Source organism: Ruditapes philippinarum, unplaced genomic scaffold (genome assembly GCF_026571515.1).
Source record: "Ruditapes philippinarum isolate M1 unplaced genomic scaffold, ASM2657151v2 ctg4590_1_1_1_1, whole genome shotgun sequence".
NCBI lineage: Eukaryota > Metazoa > Mollusca > Bivalvia > Venerida > Veneridae > Ruditapes > Ruditapes philippinarum.
In genome coordinates, this window is record NW_026865864.1 from 1 (window position 1) to 21,634 (window position 21,634).

Sequence of the window (21,634 nt, forward strand, 5' to 3'; positions counted from 1 at the left end):
TCCCCTTTTGGAGGTAAGCAGGCATAATTACTGACAGAGCCTACCTACAGACATTTTTGGATTAAATTTGGACCTTAAAGTGATAGTCTTATACTCGTAGCTGCCTTTTTCTGTTTCAACTGTTTGCATGCACTGACATTAGGTTTGTTATTAAAGAAAAGATCGATTTATGTTCAAAATCGTCTTGTTACGGCTCAAACGATGCCAATCTAGACAAAAAGTGCTTTTTCGCTTTAAAATTCCATCTTTTGTCGTATCAACTGGTCTTATTTTGTACACTTTTCGAAACAGTAATAATTTCCCATGTGGGTGCTCTTTAAGGAATCCACTTACCCTTGTTTGTTGCTGGCACTTCTAACATATTTCATGACTTAAATGGTGTTGGGGGCGTAAGAGATTTCTAAGATACGATTTCTTTAAATGATAACAATGTTCACAATTCCTGAGATAATGCGGGATGAGTTGTGAAATGGGAAGTTATGAAAACAATAATATAGTACAATGATATACAACAAGATGGCCATGATTGCTCTTATATGTGGCTAATCTGACTGCAGATACTCTCAGTGAGAAAAATTTATATTAATAACTGGTATTAGGTCACAATCTAGGTCAACTCCTATCAAATTCAAATCTGCGTCTAAAAGTGTGCACACACTCTATTTTAATAGTCGTAATACTACACACGAGAGAATGTCACAAATACAAAATCTGGGTGAAATATTGCTGTGGACAGATAATGGATACTACTGAAATCATTTGTTGATAAGGAATGTCAAAACTTGCCCTGAAAGTCACTAATTGTAAAATCAACAGTTGTTATAATTATTAGTTACTGGTTGCCAAGAAAAGTAATTTGTTGCTATTTCACGGTTGGTTTGTAAATTTAAAAACCAAAAAAACTCTGACAAAATTCCAATAAGAAATTCTATAGCTTTAATTTTTTCAAATAGTAAGTTGGTCTCTTATACTTTTTTTGTTGACATTTCATGACTTATATAAGGTTTGAGGATCATGAGAGGATGTAATACTAATTCAGATTGTGCTGGGGTGTTAGAGACTTTGCACCTATAATTATTTCTTACAAACCAATCCACGTCTTCATTTTTTCTCTTTCACGCTTTTTCCTCACTCACTAGATGTTGTATCACTTTATATTTAGAGGCTATGCATTCAATTCTTGTGATAATTTTACATCAATACATTCACATATTTGTTGCACAATAAAATCAAACGAAGCAAATTGAACAAATTATTAAAAGTACTGCAGAATCGTGTAAATTTAAATTACTTTTGAGGTAAATAGTTGTAATGGCTTTCGAATGTGATTTGCCGTCCCAGAAAAACCAAACTATCGATTGTTTTTTAAGCAAACTTTTTTATCTGTTTATTAGGTTTAAGTCAATGGTTGCAATAGAAAGTCAAACCAACAGCTGATACAGAAGTACATGGTCGCTAAAAAAGTAATGAATTGCTATTTCACGGTTGAGTTGTAGTTCCAAAAACCAGAAACTGTATATACATATTAAAATCTACTTTGTTTAAAACTAGAACTGCCACTATCTTGGCGTGAATACCCCCGCATACCACTTTGTCAGAATCAACAGTGGCCATTTAGAGCTCAAGGACAACCTCCCTGCCAAATCTGAGGTTACTAAGCCAGTGCATTGCTAAGTTATGTATTCTACAAGCTTCAAATGTGAAAATGTCAAAATCAATACATTGCGGACAGGACATTCTTTAGCAATTGAGAAGAAAAGCTTCTTTTTTTGTCAAGGTCCCTGTGACCTTGACCTTTGACCCAGTGACCTCAAAGTCAATAGGGGTCACCTTATAGTCATGATCAAACATCCATGCCAAATATAAAAGACTGTGGGTCAAAGGAATCTTAAGTTAATGGGTGGACAAACTTTTTGAAGTCAAAGTCCTTATGACCTTGACCTTTGATCCAGTGACCTCAAAATCACAAGGGGTCATCTACTTATCATGATCAACATCCATCCCAAATATGAAGACTGTGGGTCAAAGGAATCTTAAGTTATTGGGCAGACAAAACTTTTTGAAGTCAAAGTCCCTGTGACCTTGACCTTTGACCTGGTGACCTCAAAATCAATAGGGGTCATCTACTAATCATGACTAACCTCCATGCCAAACATGAAGACTGTGGGTCAAAGGAATCTTAAGTTATTTGGCGGACAAGCTTTTTGAAGTCAAGCCCCCTGTGACTTTGACCTGGTGACCTCAAAGTCAATAGGGGTCATCTACTAATCATGACTAACCTCAATGCCAAATATGAAGACTATGGGTCAAAGGAATCTTAAGTTGAATGGCAGACAAGCTTTTTGAAGTCAAGGCCACTGTGACCTTGACCTTTGACCTGGTGACCTCAAAGTCAATAGGGGTCATCTACTAATCATGACTAACCCCCATGCCAAATATGAAGACTGTGGGTCAAAGGAATCTTAAGTTATTTGGCGGACAAGCTTTTTGAAGTCAAGCCCCCTGTGACCTTGACCTTTGACCTTGTGACCTCAAAGTCAATACGGGTCATCTACTAATCATGACTAACCTCAATGCCAAATATGAAGACTATGGGTCAAAGGAATCTTAAGTTATTGGGCGGACAAGCTTTTTGAAGTCAAGGCCCCTGTGACCTTGACCATTGACCTAAAAATCAATAGGGGTCATCTACTAATCATGACTAACCTCCATGGTAAATATGACGACTGTAGGTCAAAGGAATCTTAAGTTATTGGGCGGACAAGCTTTTTGAAGTCAAGGCCCCTGTGACCTTGACCTTTGACCTAGTGACCTCAAAATCAATAAGGGTCATCTACTAATCATGACTAACCTCCATGCCAAATATGAAGACCGTAGGTCAAAGGAATCTTAAGTTATTGGGCGGACAAGCTTTTTGAAGTCAAGGCCCCTGTGACCTTGACCTTTGACCTAGTGACCTCAAAATCAATAGGCGTCATCTACTAATCATGACTAACCTCCATGCCAAATATGAAGACCGTAGGTCAAAGGAATCTTAAGTTATTGGGCGGACAAGCTTTTTGAAGTCAAGGCCCCTGTGACCTTCACCTTTGACCTAGTGACCTCAAAATCAATAGGGGTCATCTACTAATCATGACTAACCTCCATGCCAAATATGAAGACTAAGGGTCAAAGATATCTTAAGTTATTGGGCGGACAAGAAAAAACCGACGGACGGCCGGACGGACAAGCTGATTCCAGTATACCCCCCCCCCCCCCTTACAACTTTGTTGTGCGGGGGTATAATGAAAATTACAAATATACATGAATTTCTACGTGTCATAATATCAGGAAAACATTTATTAAATATGTAAACAAAACATTGCATATATTGTAACGAACTTGGAAAGATAACACATTTAGAAGCGGGTTTTGATCCAGGCAAGCATGGCTAGGCTGAAAGCAGTGAAGGATAGTTTAATTCTACCTGTCGCAGAGCTGCTTCCCTGAAACACAAACATTTAAACGTTTAAATTGTTGTGTATTTTTTAAACACTAGTCAAAATATAAAAGTAAAGATGTACTCGTATCTAGTTTGACGAACATTGTTGAGTTTTAATTACATGTTACAATCAAATTTATTTTTCATTAAATGTAGTGTAGATGAAAACTGTCTTTTTTAGTTGCCGTATGATTCTACAGTCCTTGAACACATTTTTAAGTTTAATAAAACCAGCATGATTGTAAATTATGATTCTCGAAATTGTTAAGACTATCAATTTAGATCTTATATCTAGATAGTTAACCAGTTTTTCGTTAACTGTTAAACAAAATAAAATAATTATAAAGACTGTATAAAAGGGCCTTAACAGATTTGATAAGGTTTCAGATGTACAACACCAATTACAGATAATGTGTGCAATTCTACAACAGTAACACTTGCATTCGGACCGTCATTATATTTTATGAGAAAAAATCCGAGCAAAGAAATCCCTAGATTTATTTTGACTTCTCTGCCTAGTCATATTCTGATTGATCTAGTATTCTTTGAGCATTACACAAACGGTCCCCATGATCTTCTTTACTCAAGCTCACTGATATGTTTACACATTAGCCAAAATTGTTCTGGAAACAAATCATCATGTGATATCTGTTTCTTATCATCGTGGGAATTCTGTAAACTAATATTATCAGAAGAACATGTCATATCCTGTAAATCTAATACTTATCTTTATGGATTCAAGAAATGAATCATCTATACACATTAATATTTGCTTATATATTATATTTGATATAATATTGGTGTTGAACTTCAGAAGTAGTAAACAATGATGAGTCATTGTAGACGATACTAAAAGTATACATACACATTTGTAAGGTCCACCGTACTTCGTATATAACTTCTTTATGTCTGTATTTTCACAAATGGAAATTGAATAACCAAGTTTTCGGATATCTTCTTGAAATCGTGCACCATCTGCAGTACAGGTTTTGCCGTCTGAACTTGGACTCATACTGACACAATTTCGCGTGGCTTCCAAAGAGCTACAACAAAGATGAGCCGCGTCATGACAAAATCAACATAGTGCGTTTGCGACCAGCATGGATCCTGATCAGACTGCGCGGATGCGCAGGCTGGTCTGGATCCATGCTGGTCGCAAACCCATTATGTTGGTTTTGTCATGGCGCGGCTCAAATATTTCCAAGAAAACATTTTGACTCAAAGCATCAAACAAAAGTCGGAATGTTTTGGTTTACAAAATGACAGCGAGGTGTTTGCGACAAAAACAAGATTGGCATATGTTCGTGTTTAGGGAATCTGATAAGACTTAAAAAAAACAAGAGCTGTCACAGAACGTGACAAATGCCCCCGACCCGAAGGATTTTAGTTAAAAACCACCTATTACATGTCAAGTGTGTTGGTAAAAATTGACAAAATTCGAAAACTAGCAGTGACCTTTAAGTGAGACAAGGAAACCTGTGTCTTGTTCACAACACATTGTCCATCTAATGCGACTTGATATTTTTTAATAAAAATTGAAACTTTCATGTATATGGAAGCTACAGAGCGGACACTGTATATAACATAAACTTTGAAAAAGTTTAATTACTGACACATTTACGCGTGGCTTCCAAAGAGCTACAACAAATGAGCCGCGTCATGACAAAATCAACATAATGGGTTTGCGACCAGCATGGATCCTGATCAGACTGCGCAGATGCGCAGGTTGGTCTGGATCCATGCTGGTCGCAAACCCATTATGTTGGTTTTGTCATGGCGCAGCTCAAATATTTTCAAGAAAAACATTTTGACTCAAAGCATCAAATGAAAGTCGGAATGTTTTGGTATACAAAATGACAGACAATGTGTTTGCGACACAAATAAAATGGCATGTGTGTTCCAACAAATAAAACTTGCGTTCGTGTTTAAGGAATCTGATAAGACTTAAATAAAAACAAGAGCTGTCACAGAAAGTGACAAGGGCCCCCGAATGATTCTAGTAATAAACCACCTATTACATGTCAAGTGTGGTGGTAAAAATTGACAAAGTTCGAAAACTAGCAGTGACCTTTAAGTGAGACAAGGAAACCTGTGTCTTGTTCACAACACATTGTCCATCTAATGCGACTTGATATTTTTTAATAAAAATTGAAACTTTCATGTATATGGAAGCTACAGAGCGGACACTGTATATAACATAAACATTGAAAAAGTTTAAACCTCAGCAGTGACCTTAAACTAAGGTGTAGGAATACGGGCCTTAAGGGCAACACATACATTTATGATAATTTCATATGTGAAATAAAAAATATAATCCTTTCATGCATATTAGTTTCAGAGACACCACCATCTCTTAACATCAAAGTTGACAAAGTTTGAGCCCCCACAGTGACCTTGAACTAAGTCACAGAAGAGTCCTGTTCACGACACATCATACATCTATGGTTATTTCATATATGAAAGAAAAATTAAAACCCCTTCATGCATACTGAAGTTTCAGAGCGGACACGACCACCGCCTTCTATATTCATATAACATAACAAATGACAAAGTTTGAACCCCCGCAGACACCTTGACCTTAGTTGTAGAAAACCTAGTCTTGTTCGCGACACACTATACATCTATGGTAAATTCATATGTGGAAGAAAAAATACAATCCTTTCATGAATACTGAAGTTTCTGAGTGGACACGATCACCACCTTCTATATTTTTATCACATAAAAAATGACAAAGTTTGAACCCCCACAGTGACCTTGACTTAACTCATAGAAACCCGAGTCTTGTTCGCGACACACCATAAACCTATGGATATTTCATATGTGAAAAAAACTAACAATCCTTCCATGAATACTGAAGTTTCAGAGCGGACACGACCACCACCTTCTATGTTTATATAACATTAAAAATGACAAAGTTTGAACCCCCATAGTGACCTTGGCCTTAGTGGTAGAAACCTGAGTTTTGTTCCCGACACACCATACATTTATGGTTATTTCATATATGAGAGAAAAAAAAATCCTTCCATGCATACTTAAAATTCAGAGCAGACACGACAACCATCTTCTATATTTATATAACATAAAAAATGACAAAGTTTGAACCCCGCATTGACCTTGACCTAAGTGGTAGAAATCTAAGTCTTGTACGCGACACTCCTTACATCTATGGTTATTTCATATGTGAAAAAAATACAATCCTTCCATGTATACTGAAGTTTCAGAAACGGACACAACCATCACCTTCTATATTTATATAACATTAAAAATGACAAAGTTTGAACCCCCACAGTGACCTTGACCTTAGTCGTAGAAACCTGATTCTTGTTCGCGACACACCATACATCTATGGTTATTTCATATATGAAAGAAAAATTAAAATCCTTCCATGCATACTGAAGTTTCAGAGCGTACACGACCACCACCTTCTATATTTATATAACATAAAAAATGACAAAGTTTGAACCACCGCAGTGACATTGACCTAAGCTTTCATCACGATACGCTTAAATACATTCAGAGGCACTTATAACCCGACACTTGCATTTTTCTGTATAAATAGGTTATTCTTCAACAGATTTTGTTCAAATTTGGACCATACAAAATTCAACATATCATACCTACTAATTATAATTATATTTACAATTAATCGATAAGAAAATAGAAAAAATAACAAAACAAATACGCTACTGTAAAATGAAAAATCACAGAATGACTGTAAAAATCGTAAACAAAATAAACAGTCTCTAAAACCCACTTAATCTGTATATGTTAACCAGTTATAACACTTTGTTTTCCTCGCAATTGGCTATAACAACGTAAACACCTCTGCCTCACAGTTCTTCATTCCTAAACAAGGGCTTGCGCGAGTTCCAGCAAATTGCAAGGGGCTTCAGGTCGCTTTCTCTTATGTCTGTTCAATTCAACCGACAAGTAATGATGTTTAAATCTGGTGACTGAGGATGCCGGAGTTACTAGAACTAGAAGAAGCCCTTATTCAGGAATGGAGAAATAATCCCCAAGTCTTCATGAGATACTACGTCATTTCAATAAGACAGGTGTTTACACTGTGTTATAGCAATGGGAGGACACACAAAGTATCATACATATTTAGTGGGATTCAGAGACTTCATTTTGTTACGATTTTTACAGCATTCTGTGATTTTTTTTCATTTTGCAATAGCATTATTGTTCTGTTATTTTCTCTATTTTCTTGTCAATGAATTGTAAAAAATATTCTAAGAAAGTAAGTATAATATGTTGAATTGTGTATGTTCAAAAGCTGAACAAAATCCGTTCACAAATAACAAATTTATACCGAAAAATGTAAGTGTCAGTTATAAGTGCCTCGGTGTGTATATACTCGTATGTTGTCTGAAGGTGTTTACCTGCACAAAATTTTCAAATCTCTCTCAGATGTATTGAAGTTTGTAATGTTTTTCCCTGAGCATATGTCATTCTGTGAACAACCACCATTAAATTGTTGCATAACATCTATAAACGATAACGAAGTAAAAATATGATATGTGTTTACAAGAGCAATATTCCTTCATAAAATGATTAAGATTTATTAAAGCCACTGACCTCCAGATGGTAAACTGAAAAAAATGAAATAATATTTCAAGTAAATGGTAAATAGGCCTACTGATCTAGTTAGGTTTATTGTATAAATCCATCATTAAGGACTGACACCTTAATTCAAGAGAGATTGTTGACAAAAGCGTTAATTATCGGGTTTTCTTTTCCATAACCTACTACGTTACTAACGTAGTAGCCAATATTAATAGAAGATAATTCACTTTAACGCGGTCACGTGTCACAACAGTGATCCGGAAAAATCCCGGTATCCGTTATGCCCGGGATCGGTCATCAATTTTCGTTATTAAGTAGGCCCATATCACATTTAAATCTAAAGGATAAATCGAAAAATTGGTCATCATATATATGAAATAATCAATCAATTATAAATTTTAGTGCCATGAATTACTACAAATATAAAAACAAAAGCAGTTATTCGTATCCCTATATGTTTGATAAAATCCCTGATTCCGTGCGTTCCGAGGCACAGGTAGCGATATTGTCCTGTACGATCACGTGATACTAGAAAAAAAAAAAACCCGGATGAAAGAATTCTGTGGTGTAATAAAAGAAGGTTTTCTCGTTGGTGGAAAGGCGAACTGTTTGTTTTCAGAGCAATAAAGTTAAAATATGAACATTTTGAAGCGTCATTTCGATTTCTTTCAACTATATAATGTTTTGAGGAGGGATTTTGAAATATTAGCAAGACGGCAGTTTTTCTGCTATCTTCTGGAGGTCAGCTGCTTTATTCAAAACAAGGGCATAAAATATACATAAGGTTATGATAGATTAACAATACAATGAACAGTTATTTTAAGTATATACACATAAAATTATATAACAATGAGAACAATTTGACAAACACATCTAACGCATATAGGTACAATGTATTTCTTTTTAATTTTTTTGGGACCGATTTGTCAATTTAAAATTTAAAATGCTATCTATATTATTTTATGTTAAACACTCATACAGAATTGAGAAAAAAAATTTGAAAAAAATGAATTTTTAAAATAATAATTTTGAAAAATTTGCAAATTTTAAAAATTGAATGATCAAAGCTATTCTTTAAAAAAATTTTCTAATTCTTTTGAATCAAAAAACTTTTTACGAAAAATTTAAAAAAATTTAAAATTAAATAAGAAATTTTGTCATTCATCCAAAAGTTTTTTGACATAAAGAATAACTTTTGGTTTCATTCAATATGTAAATGTTTCCTTTTTTATAGTTTGGTGGTTCATATTTGGAACTTACAAAGTTATTTTTTACAAAGATTGAAAAATATTCGAAATATTTCCGAAACAAAAATCTTTCTAAAAACAAAACGATAAATTAGACATTTTAGGAGATTCATTTATGGTTCCATTCAAGATCTGTTATAACTAGCCTTTTAATCTATGTTTCACGATAGCTTTAAAAGTATTCCAAAATGATCAACATATTGACTATAAAAATTTTAGTTTGATAACCCTAGCTCATCAAAGAGTATTTTTAACAAATGAGATCCAAGGAGAGATCATAACATTATTAAATGTAAAGAATGAAACTGTATTATACAATTTTTACATATTTTATCATTTTTTGAGGTAATTAACTTACTCCAGTAATACAATATTCTTGTTTTTAACCTGCAATTTCTAAAGTCCAGTTTCACCATATATAATACAATTGGGTGTAAATCTTTTCAAATTAAGTATGAATTTACAAAAACGTAATTGTTGTCGTTCAAGAAGAATTTGTACATTTTCTATACCGTAAAACCTCACAACCATATAATATAAATAGGTACAACCATAGTAATAAACAAATGTAATTGAATAGATATGGGCAAATACAACTATACAACTTTCTAGCTTTTTTAATGACAGAAAACATAGCTTTTCTAGCCTGGCCAACATGTTTTTTCCTTGGTTTTACCAAATTTGTCATTGAAATTTAATAGTACACCTAAACATGTGAAATTTTCTACAGTCTCCAGCTGTTTACCATTGTAAGTAAAGTTAAAGTACTGGTTTCTATACTTACATGAATTAAAAACAACTATTTTCGTCTTATCTTCATTTACATTCAGATCCCATACCTTACAATAACCATACATGACATCAAAACATTATGTAGATCTGATTTGTTTTCAGCTAATAAAATGGTATCATCAGCATACAGTAACAGGTATAATTTAGCTAAACATCAAACAGTATCGTCACTAAGACAATTAACAGTTGCATTAGATATAGTAGACAGTCCTTTCATATTGGGAAGAAAGAAACTGGGTTAAAATAGAGAGGAATAAAGTATCCCTAAAGAAAGTACAAAACGACAAAATTGTAAATTTGATTGAGTTTGTTCATGGACGGTACTGGAAAGTGCAAGTTACCGTCCACGCCCCAAAACCACAAGGTAAATTTCATTTTAAATTTTGCGTACAGGTGACCTTAAAAGCATATAATTGTTCTATGTTGTCAATTTTGCAATTTCTTATAGTGCCCATAATGAGTTGTCTACATTAACAAAATTTTGAAAATTTGAAGATTTTAACATACCGTCAAGATTGGAGCATGTAAATCTATAATAAACCTTCCATTTCTCTGGATCAAACATAAACAAATGTTCACGAAATTCTTCCTGGCTTGCACAATCTCCAACTGCATTTTTCTTACACTGAACCAAACATTCAACACTGAAAAGAAGAACTTCGATATATCAGTATCTAAAAAGTTGTATTAACTTGACTTTATAAAATCAAAAAATCAATGGGTGATTGTTTTCTTGAGCCAGAAACTTTACACTCGTAGCTCAGTTGGTTCGTTCCAGTAACGGACTCGAAAGTATTTCTATACGCTTAAAGATTCGTACACAAACTATAAAGATTCTGTTCTGAAAATAACACTTAACTTAAAGTATGATTTTGTATAAAGTATGATGTAACCCACACTTTAATTTATGTATCAAGAAAATGTTCATTTCTCCGGCATATAAACTTTTAAAACATTAAAAAAACGTTTAAAACAATAAAACGTGTAAAACATACTTTCATTGTGAAACAACATTCAATAATTATAATAATTCGATTTTTGTAATTAATTGTAATTTATAAACACTCATTGTGCTTTTATACATACAAAAAACATCCAAATACTTTCGAATTAAACAAATCGCCCACCGCTGTAAAAAGACCACTGCATGCTTCTTTTTAAAGAAGCAAACTTGTATATTACGTTGCAAAATAAACTTTTTTGCCGGTTACTGTAGGGCTTAAAATGTAAAATGCCATTCCGCCATGTTTATACATGTAACTGAAGGAACAGTTGTTTGTAAATCGATACGAATCGTCCGTCATATATATTAACGACTTTTCATTTAATGTTATTTTACAATACCCAGAAGCCAAACGAATAGGACAAATGTTGTTTACGCTTTCAATAGAGTCTGGTATTCCAAACATATCGCCGACTACCGAACTTTGAAGAAAATGTCGAGGATTAGAAATTAATGGAGGTTTTACAAATACTCGGCATTCTCCGATAACTGTGAATAAAAACTTATTAAAGTCGTCCTTGTTGTTTTAAACGCCAAAACATTGCCTCTTCATGCTTGTTAAGGCTAGACACCAGATGTTTGTTTGTTTGCTTCAGTTTACGCCTTTTCTCAACAGTATTTCAGTCATATAGGCGGGTAGTTTCCTAACCATCGTTCCTGGAGAGTTACACCAGTACTAGACTACCTTCCTCTGCGCGAAACTACCAAAGCATCTCCCGGGGATCGAACCCACGCCAGAGAGGTAACTGGATTAGAAGTCATCGACTCTAACCCCTCGACCACGGAGGCGGTTACTAGACACCAGAAGATGTAATCTAATATTTTAGGGTTTTGCTGAACGACAGGTAGAGAACTGTGCTGAACGGGTGCTAAATTTTCTAAAAAACATTATCTCAATCTCTATTAATGAAAGTGAGAAAATAGAAATATATAGCGTTCATGGGAAATTGTGTATCTTAAAATCAACGGGTTTGTTAAACGGCTTCAGTATCCTTTGTCGGTTTTATAACTTTACATAATTACACAAGAAACTCATACGTACGCTTCCTATATGGTTGACATTGAAAATTTCGTGTTTCTCAAAATGCCATAGTCATGAGAAAATCAAAATGTTTTGCACTATATGTTAAAGTGTCTTTAAGACAATTTGTTAAATCTATTCCAAATGATACCGAGTATATTTTAGGTTTCTTTGGATAAACATATGTTTGAAGTAACTGAGCATGTCATACTCAATATAATGATCTACCAAAATAATATTTTTTAACGATTTAGACTACAGTACTTTTGAAAATAAAATAATTTCAAAATACAGTTCTTACAAATATGTCTTCTAAATATGCGATCGGAACTCACGTATTGCCGAACTATTTTATTTCATTTTATCTGTTATGTTTTTACTAAACCTACTTACTTGCTGCACATTTTCTTCATCGACGCCATGTCTTTAACGTCTGACACAAAATATGTATTGTCACATTTTTGCCACGACTGTTTAATAGTGTCCTCACTGCATACACCAGAAGACTTTGTGACATGTATCAAAGCTTAAATATATATATAAAATATAAGGTGAGAGTGCGAAGTCATTGTGAAAGAATTTGTGTACTCTTGCGACATTTTTTTTAACAAAGTCAAAGTCAAGTCAAATATTTTATTGCGAGTACATTTTCATCGGTGGATATGACATATTTACATTACATAAGAAAAGTATGGTAACAAAACTACTACAAACTATCAAAATGTCAATATGAGTCACAGAAGTAAATACAGAATATAATATAGAAACAAATACCTACAAATATAAAATAAACTTAGCTTCTCTTACAAATAGCACAATAACTAGAACAAAATATTATATATTCCCATATTTCTTCTTACCCAAACAGCCCGCTAATATTATCCAGTACTTCATGTCTGAAAAAGGAAAAGCAAACATATCAGTCAACTAGAAAATAAATCACCAACAAGACAATGTTAATATTAATAAAACAAATAGTTGTTTTCTATAAAATTCATTTGATCATAAATTAAGTCTTACAAGATGATATAATAGCTCAGAAGAATTACCGTATGTCAGTGGCATGACAATAATTTATTCAGCAGTATAATGGCCACTCCAAGAACCATTTTTAACACCCAAGCACGCATGCATGCATGTGCCTGTATGGTGGTTTCGCTATGCAATAAAACAAATCTTCACAAGTACTGAAATACTAAAGTGTCGTTACAATTTGAGCAAAACACTTAATCTTACGTTCAAATGCAAACAAAAACAAAATGAGCCGCGTCATGACAAACCAACATAGTGGGTTTGCGACCAGTATGGATCCAGACCAGCCTGCGCATCCGCGCAGTCTGATCAGGATCCATGCTGATCGCTATCAGTTTCTCTACTTGTAATAGGGCTTGTAAGCGAACAGCACGGATGCGCAGGCTGGTCTTGATCTATGCTGGTCGCAATGCCACTATGTTGGTTTTGTCATGACACGGCTCAAATAAACAAGAGGTATCTTTAAAAAGGCAACTCGACGGAGGTAAAACTGGTTAACTTGCATATGTTATTCAAAGTTTTCGATGCAAGTAGCTTGCACAACAATGACATAATAACTATTTGTATCATAGTTTGGGGACCTTTCTGTTGAAAATGTGTCAAAGTTAAATCGTATACATATTTATCACACACCCGTGCCGATTTTGCGACTCCGTAAATATGGTATTGCACGGCCGTGCATATATTTTGACGTGACGTCATTAGCGTTATACAAACAGTGTAAAGACGCGCTAAATGTTAGCGTTATACTATAGACGCGTCAATGAAAAATGACTCTTATTTCACTTTAAACGGTCTTTCTTTTGTGTATGTGATAAATAGAATATTAAATTCGTGTAAGTTCATTACTGAATTTATTGCACTCGTTGAATAAAATAATATTATGCTCGCCAGAGGCTCGCATAATATAATTTTATTCAACTCGTGCAATAAATTCAGTATTGAATTTACACTCATTCAATATCCTCTATACATGCACAGTGCGTTAACTGGAGTGCAGGTATTAGTTGCCCGCACTCCAGAGCATGTCCATTGATTGGCTCATTTTTGCTAGGGTTTACATATTGTGACGGCAGACTGAGTGAAAGCGACAGAAATATCATATTCAGATGTTCGTTCATTGGTTCCTTTTTGCCGGTGTTTCATATTGTGACAACAGGGAACGTGTTTTTATGCTTGACTATGATACAAAAGAGAAAGAGCATCAAAACACTCGGCAATCTGATTAATACAAATCAGATAGCCTCGCGTTTCGATGCTCTTTCTATTACTTATTGTCCTATTTATCTCCGAACCGTTGAAAATATAACATGGATCAGTGCACTCTGGAAAAGGTATGGAAAGTATAACTTAGACGTTGTATTGAAGTGGTAGCGCGCTTGTCTTTCAATCATTCCTTTACATAATGTCTTTTTTTTCAATGCACGCATAATTCGTACGATGTCATGCACATAAAATACACATCTCATGTTTCGAACATTTCAGTTAAGATTTTGTGCTACACATGACACAATAGACACATCGAAAATCATCTATGTTATTGCTAGCACTCGAGTCCTGAGAATGTTTGGTTGAAGGGTATGCTTTGGCGCTGTAGGATGTTATATCAAACTTTTTGTACTTGATTTCGTTCGCAAATCACGATACCGTGTGCTTAAGCTTTGATTAAACTACTTGGTGAAAATCTTGCCATTCATTTCTCAGTAATAATCACTTATTGAGGAACTCGTTTGGCACCGGAGACGAACTCGCCAGCGCCATCAACAGAGGTTGAAGACATTGTTTTCAATAATTGCTATATTGAATTTCATTGTAACTTATCATATATGTAATAGCATTCTCGTAAATAAAATACATGGACAAATATATATAAAAATAATAAAAAAGATAAATAGATAAAATAAAAGGAAAACGAGAATAATTATAAAATAACAAGAGAGCCATGATGGCCTAGGGTCGCTCACCAGAAACAACTGCTTTTCAGTGTTGGAATGTCAATATTTTCTAATATTAAATTTGAGCATAGAATATAATTAAACAATAATTTGAATAGATGCCAAGACCTGTGGCATTTAAGTATAGCGTAAACGGGGCTAATCAAATTAATATGAGCAAACTTGATAAAAGACTACCTAAGAATGCTACATGTGAGGAAGCTATCCAGCTAGCTTACGGAACGTCGGTGGTTCTACTCAGGTGCCCGTTCGTGCCTGAAATAATGCACGGAAGGGCACCTGAGGTCTTCCTCCACCAGTAAAGCTGGAACGTCGCGATATGACCTATACTGTGTCGATGTGACGTAAAACCCAAAACAAACAAACAAACAAAACCTAAGAATGCTACAAAGTTTGGTGATCATCTATGCATTATTTCAGTAGGAAATGATGTTTAAAGGTTGTTTTTTTATTTTTAGCTTTAGCGGCCCCTAAAAGGGGCCAATCAAATTCATATGAGCAAAATTAATAAAAGACTACCCAAGAATGCTACAAACAAAGTTTGGTGATCATCCATCAATTGGTTCTGAAGTAGAAGATGTTTAAAGGTTTTTCTATTTTTAGTTTTAGCGGCCCCGAAAAGGGACAAATAAAATAAATATGAGCAAACTCGATAAAAGATTACCCTAAAATGCTACAGACAAAGTTTGGTGATCATCTATCAATTGGTTTTGTAGTAGAAGATGTTTTAAGGTTTTTTTCTATTTTAAGCTTAAGCGACCCCTAAAAGGGGCTAATCAAATTATTATGGGCAAACTTGATAAAAGACTACCCAACAATGCTACAGACAAAGTTTGGTGATCATCCATTAATAAGTTCTGTAGCAATAGACGTTTGGAAGTATTTCTATTTTTTAATTTTAGCTGCCCCTAAAAGGGACCATTCAAAATAATATGAGCGAACTTGATAAAAGACTACCCAAGAATGCTACAGACAAAGTTTGGTGATCATCCATCAATTAGTTCTGTAGAAATAGACATTTAAAGGTATTTTTATTTTTAGCTTAAGCGGCCGTTAAAAGGGGCTAATCAAATTCATATGAGCAAACTTGATAAAAGACTACCCAAGAATGCTACAGACAAAGTGTGGTGATCATCCATCAGTTAGTTCTGTAGAAGAAGATATCTAAAGGTTTTTTTCTATTTTTAGATATAGAGACCCCTAAAAGAGGCCAATCAAATTAATGTGAGCAAATTTGATAAAAGACTACCCAAAAATGGTACAGACAAAGTTTGGTGATCATCCATCAATTACTTCTGTAGGAATAGACATTGAAAGGTATTTCTATTTTAAGCTTTTGCGGCTCCTAAAAGGGGCGAATCAAAATAATATAAGCAAATTTGATAAAAGACTACCAAAGAATGCTACAGACAAATTTTGGTGATCATCCATCAATTAGTTCTCTAGAAATAGACATTTAACGGTATTTCTATTTTTAGCTTTAGTGCCCCCTTAAAGGGGATAATCAAATTAATATGAGCAAACTTGATAAAACACTACCCGAGAATGCTACTGACAAAGTTTGGTGATCATCCAACAATTAACTCTGTACAAGAACATGTTTAAAGGTTTTTTCTATTTTTAGCCCTAGATACCCCTAAAAAGGGCCAATCAAAATAATATGAGCAAACTTGATAAAAGACTACCTAAGAATGCTACAGACAAAGTTTGGTGGGCATCTAAAGGATTTTTTTTCTATTTCTAGCTCTGCTTACCCCTAAAAGGGCCAATTGGAATGACATGAGCAAATTCAAATGTGACTGTCACAAGGATGCTACAAACCAAATTTGAAGTAAATCTGCTTTGCAGTTTCAGAGAAGAAGACGATTGTCGACGCATGACGACTTACGACAGACGCCGGAGCATCCCCCTTTAATATTAATAGCTCACCCTGTGCCTTCGGCTCTGGTGAGCTAAAACGGCCAAATAAAAGTATTATCCCTTATGGGACTTGAACTTCAAAAACTTTACAAAACAAGAACCTTTACCAAAATACACTAACAGGCCAGATAATTATAATATTCAACGACTGTTTTCCTAGTGGTGCGTTTTCGATTTTTACATGCCACCCATGTGTACTTTTGAATTCAAGATTTCCCATTCTCGATCTTATTTGAATCGTTAGTAGCTAAGGAAAAAAAACATTTGAAAATAGAGGATATTGAATGAGTGTAAGTTCAATACTAAATTTATTGCACGAGTTGAATAAAATTATATTATGCGAGCATCTAACGAGCCTAATATTATATTATTCAACGAGTGCAATAAATTCAGTAAGGACTTTACACGAATTTAATATTCTATTTATCACATACCCAAAATAAAGACCGTTTAAAGTGAAATAAGAGTCATTTTTGTATTTTCTGATCGAAGATCAGTAAAATACAAAGCGGACATTCAATCTCTGACACAGAATTTCACGACAGACCTAACAACAAGTAGTTCTGAAAACAGCTTAAAACTAGCGATTTAAAAGAAAGAAATATTTTTTATTTTGTTACAAGTATCCAACAAATTACAACGCATTCAACGTTAAAAAGTAGCGTTGGCCTATATAATTGTCAATAAATACACAATCACAAATTACGCAGATGAATATGATTTTAATCAATGAAAATGCTATTTTTAGCGATGTCGATTACCGAATACTACACAAATAAATCTGACTGCCGAGTAGTGGAATATATAGATTCTACATGTCGGACTGTTTGGGCGAGAAGATTTTCGCTAAATTATTTACTTCAATTTTAAACAACAGGTTTACCTTGAACAAAAAACCTCGAAATTACCCTAACCCGAAATGCAATGGAAATTCTAAATTTAGAATGACTTGATTTTATTCAGCTTTTGATTTTAAAACTTCTCCGTGGTGCAGGGGGTAACGTGCTCGTTTGGTGTGTGAGAGGTCTAGAGTTAAAATCCCAGTCGAGTCAACATTTTTTTAATTCTTTTTTTTTTTAGTGTTTTTGTTAAGGAAATAGCCACGATATGCAAGGATAAAGTGTGGCTATCATAAAAAATGAACATAAATTATTTTTGATGCAACTCTAGTTATGCAAAATTCCGTATTTATCAAACTCTGGTGCCCTGCAAGATGACTTATAGTACATAAAAATAAACTTATACAGGAAAACACATACAGATATACAGTACGATTTAGATTGCAGGGATCAGGAAATACCACAGAGCTTGCAGCCCTTTGATTATTAAATGGCTTTATTACACTCCTGCGCCGCGGTTTATGTGATAAATAAGGATTACAAACCCGAAATGCAATGGAAGTTCTAAATTTAGAATGACTTGATTTTATTCATAACTTCTTTGTATATCTTCTTCGTGGTGCAGGGGTAACGCGCTCGTTTCGTGTGTGAGAGGTCTGAAGTTCAAATCCCTGTCGAGAATTTTTTTTTAAATTCTTTTTTAAGTGTCTTTGTTAAAGAAGTTGTCATGATATGCAAGGATAAAGTGTGGCTCTCATAAAAAATGAACATAAATGCTTTTTGATGCAACTCTAGTTATGCAAAATTCCGTATGTATCAATCTCTGGTGCCTTGCAAGATGAATTATAGTACATAAAAAACTAATGCAGGAAAATACATACAGATATACAGTACGATTTAGATTACAAAGATCAGAAAATACCACAGAGCTTGCAGCCCTTTGATTTATTGACGCGCCTAAAGTATAAAGCTAACATTTAGCGCTCTTTACACTGTGTTTGTATAACGCTAATGACGTCACGTCAAAATATATGCCATTTTTACGGAGTCGCAAAATCGGCACGGGTCGTATCGATTTATTCAGGGAATAGACATATACACATACAATTTTATCACAGATATCAACTTGCATATATATAAAAACACACACATAAATGCAACAAAGATAATTATAAGATTAATTAATGAGTATGTTCTATGTAACCATAGGATTGCCCATTAAGCTAAAAGCTTATTTCCAATGGGGTCCATTTTCTGTAAAATTATTACACTAACTCACATAATAATAAATGAGTTATAAAGAAGTTAAAATAAATGACATTTTTCAACAATCAAGATAATAAGACAAGTACATTGTACACAAACAAATTGAAATAAATTTCGTTTAAACTAAAACATATCAAGTACACATAAACATGTTACAAAACCTTATCATAAGTTAAACATCAATTTAATAATAAATAAACATATTATTCACTTGTTTATCATTTTCATTACTTAAAAAAAGTTTTACTTTCGTTTTAAATGTTTGGATATTGTCAATTGATCTAATGTTGTCTGGTAAAGAATTCTAGTCTTTTATGGCATTGTAGAAAAATGTATTTTTAACATAAGAATCATTTTGAGGCAAAACAAAATTAACATTACTAGATCTTAAATTGGATATTCTACAAACCTTAAACACTTCCTTTAAATAAGAAGGGCTTTTGTTGTAATAAACTTTATAATCGCACCCAAAAAACTCTTGCGCAACATTCCCTTTACGCTCTCCATAATTTATTTATTGTATTCAATCAGTTAGAATTAAAAGTCGTGGATAAATGCAAGCTTTTCGACAGTCTTGTTAGTTCTATTCTTAATTATGGGGCAGAAGTATTTGGATATGACGAAGCAAAGGATATTGAATTAGTTCATTGTAAATTTTTACGAAAAGTACTTAATGTTAGGAAGTCAACAAATTTAGAGGGTCTATACGGAGAGCTTGGCCGACATCCAATGAGAATTCAAAGAAAAATTATACTTGTTAAATATTGGCTAAAGATTATAAATCTCGAAGAAAATTGTTTACTTAAACAAATGTACAACATACTTAAAATTGACGCTGACAACGAAAATTCATATAGAGGGAAAAATTGGGCCTATCATATCAAATCTATTCTTCAGGAGATAGGGATGTCTAATTTATGGTTAACTCATACTGCTAATCAAAATAATTTCATTTCTATAAAAAACAGAATTTTGGACATATATAAACAAGACTGGTATAGAAAAATAAATAATTCAAGTAGATTATCTTCCTATTGTATTTTCAAACATGAATTTAATCAAGACTTATATCTAAGTGTTATAAATACGAATAAATTCAGAATAGCTTTAACAAAATTTAGACTGTCAGCACATAATCTTGCCATTGAAACAGGTAGACATCAAGGAACGCCTAGGGAAGAAAGAAAATGCCAAAAATGTACCATGAATGTAATTGAAAATGAGTTTCATTTCCTCCTTATATGCCCAAATTATTATAACTTAAGGAAACAATATCTAAAACCATATTTTTGTAGGTGGCCTACTATTAAAAAATTCGAATTACTGATGACAAGTAGAAATCCTAAAGAAATTATCAATTTATCAAAATATTTATACTTTGCATTTCAAAAAAGAGAATTACAAAATATTTAGAATAAAATAAACTGAAAATATATAACTTTTAAGAGGTTAATTTATTGTTCTATTCTGTTCAGTATTAATTGTTGTTTTGTACCATTCTTCTGTAAATTGTTAAATATTGTACAATGTTTGTAACACGTTTATCCCTTTTCATATGTAATTGAAAGTATATTGGCTATATGTATGCTCATGCTATTTTATGCCAAATAAAGATTATGTTATGTTATGTTATGAATGTGGTTGAGTCTTAACTGTCTAACTCTATCATTGACATTTAATAATTTAAGATCGGACAGAACCTTATTTGTCACTGAAGTCCTAGGAGTGTAGTCTTTTATAAAGCGCACAACCTTATTTTGAGCTACTTGAAGTTTGTGCTTCAGTGACTTACTCAGTCCTTCGTACCAAGAAGATGAAGAATAATCAAAGTGACACAGCAAAAGGGCAGGACATAATTGTTTCTTTATTTCTTCCGATAAACAATTTTTGTAACGGTATAGAAAATGTAATCTTCCATTCACCTTTGAAAGAATGCTCTTGACAATTTTATCTCCTGATAGGTAACAATCGATATTCAAACCAAGATATTTAACTTCAGACGAAGACTTTATTGTTTGATCATCACATGAAATGGAAAAATTTTGTAATTTATTACTTTTCGATTTAGAACCAAATAGCATACATTTAGTCTTGCCCAGGTGTAGAGATAATTTATTATCAACTAACCAATCTGAGCATCGTTCCAATACCTTTCCAAGTTTTTGGGCTATAATGTTTGGATCCTTATGCGAAAATAATATTGTGCTATCATCTGCATATAAAATTAACGATACTAGTTACCATGTCATTAACGTAGCAGAGAAATAGAAGAGGACCCAAAATACTGCCCTGAGGGACCCCAAACGTAATAGGAATTGAGTCAGAAAAAACTTTACCAATACTTACTTTCTGATACTGTTGCGAAACCTTCTCTTTTGTGAAAAGTTTTGTTTATTCACTCTTTTCGCTTAAAAGTCAACCATTTCTCTATGCTGGTATAATGAACAAGTCAAGTCCAAGTGAAAGCAGGATTATATTTATTGCAGTAAGTCAAAATAATGCATCATTT

The 21,634-nt window shown here is 33.6% G+C and overlaps 1 protein-coding gene across 1 annotated transcript; it reads right to left on the reverse strand.

The window, feature by feature from the left end:
- Positions 1-3,466: 3,466 nt before the first annotated feature.
- On the reverse strand, positions 3,467-13,193 carry LOC132730593 (uncharacterized; the record flags this gene model as incomplete). The annotated part of the gene is given in 7 exon segments (XM_060716553.1): positions 3,467-3,485; positions 4,347-4,524; positions 7,867-7,972; positions 10,597-10,733; positions 12,507-12,639; positions 12,974-13,009; positions 13,163-13,193. Coding segments are annotated over 7 exon segments (625 nt in total), but the record flags the coding sequence as incomplete, so codon positions are not given.
- Positions 13,194-21,634: the final 8,441 nt, after the last annotated feature.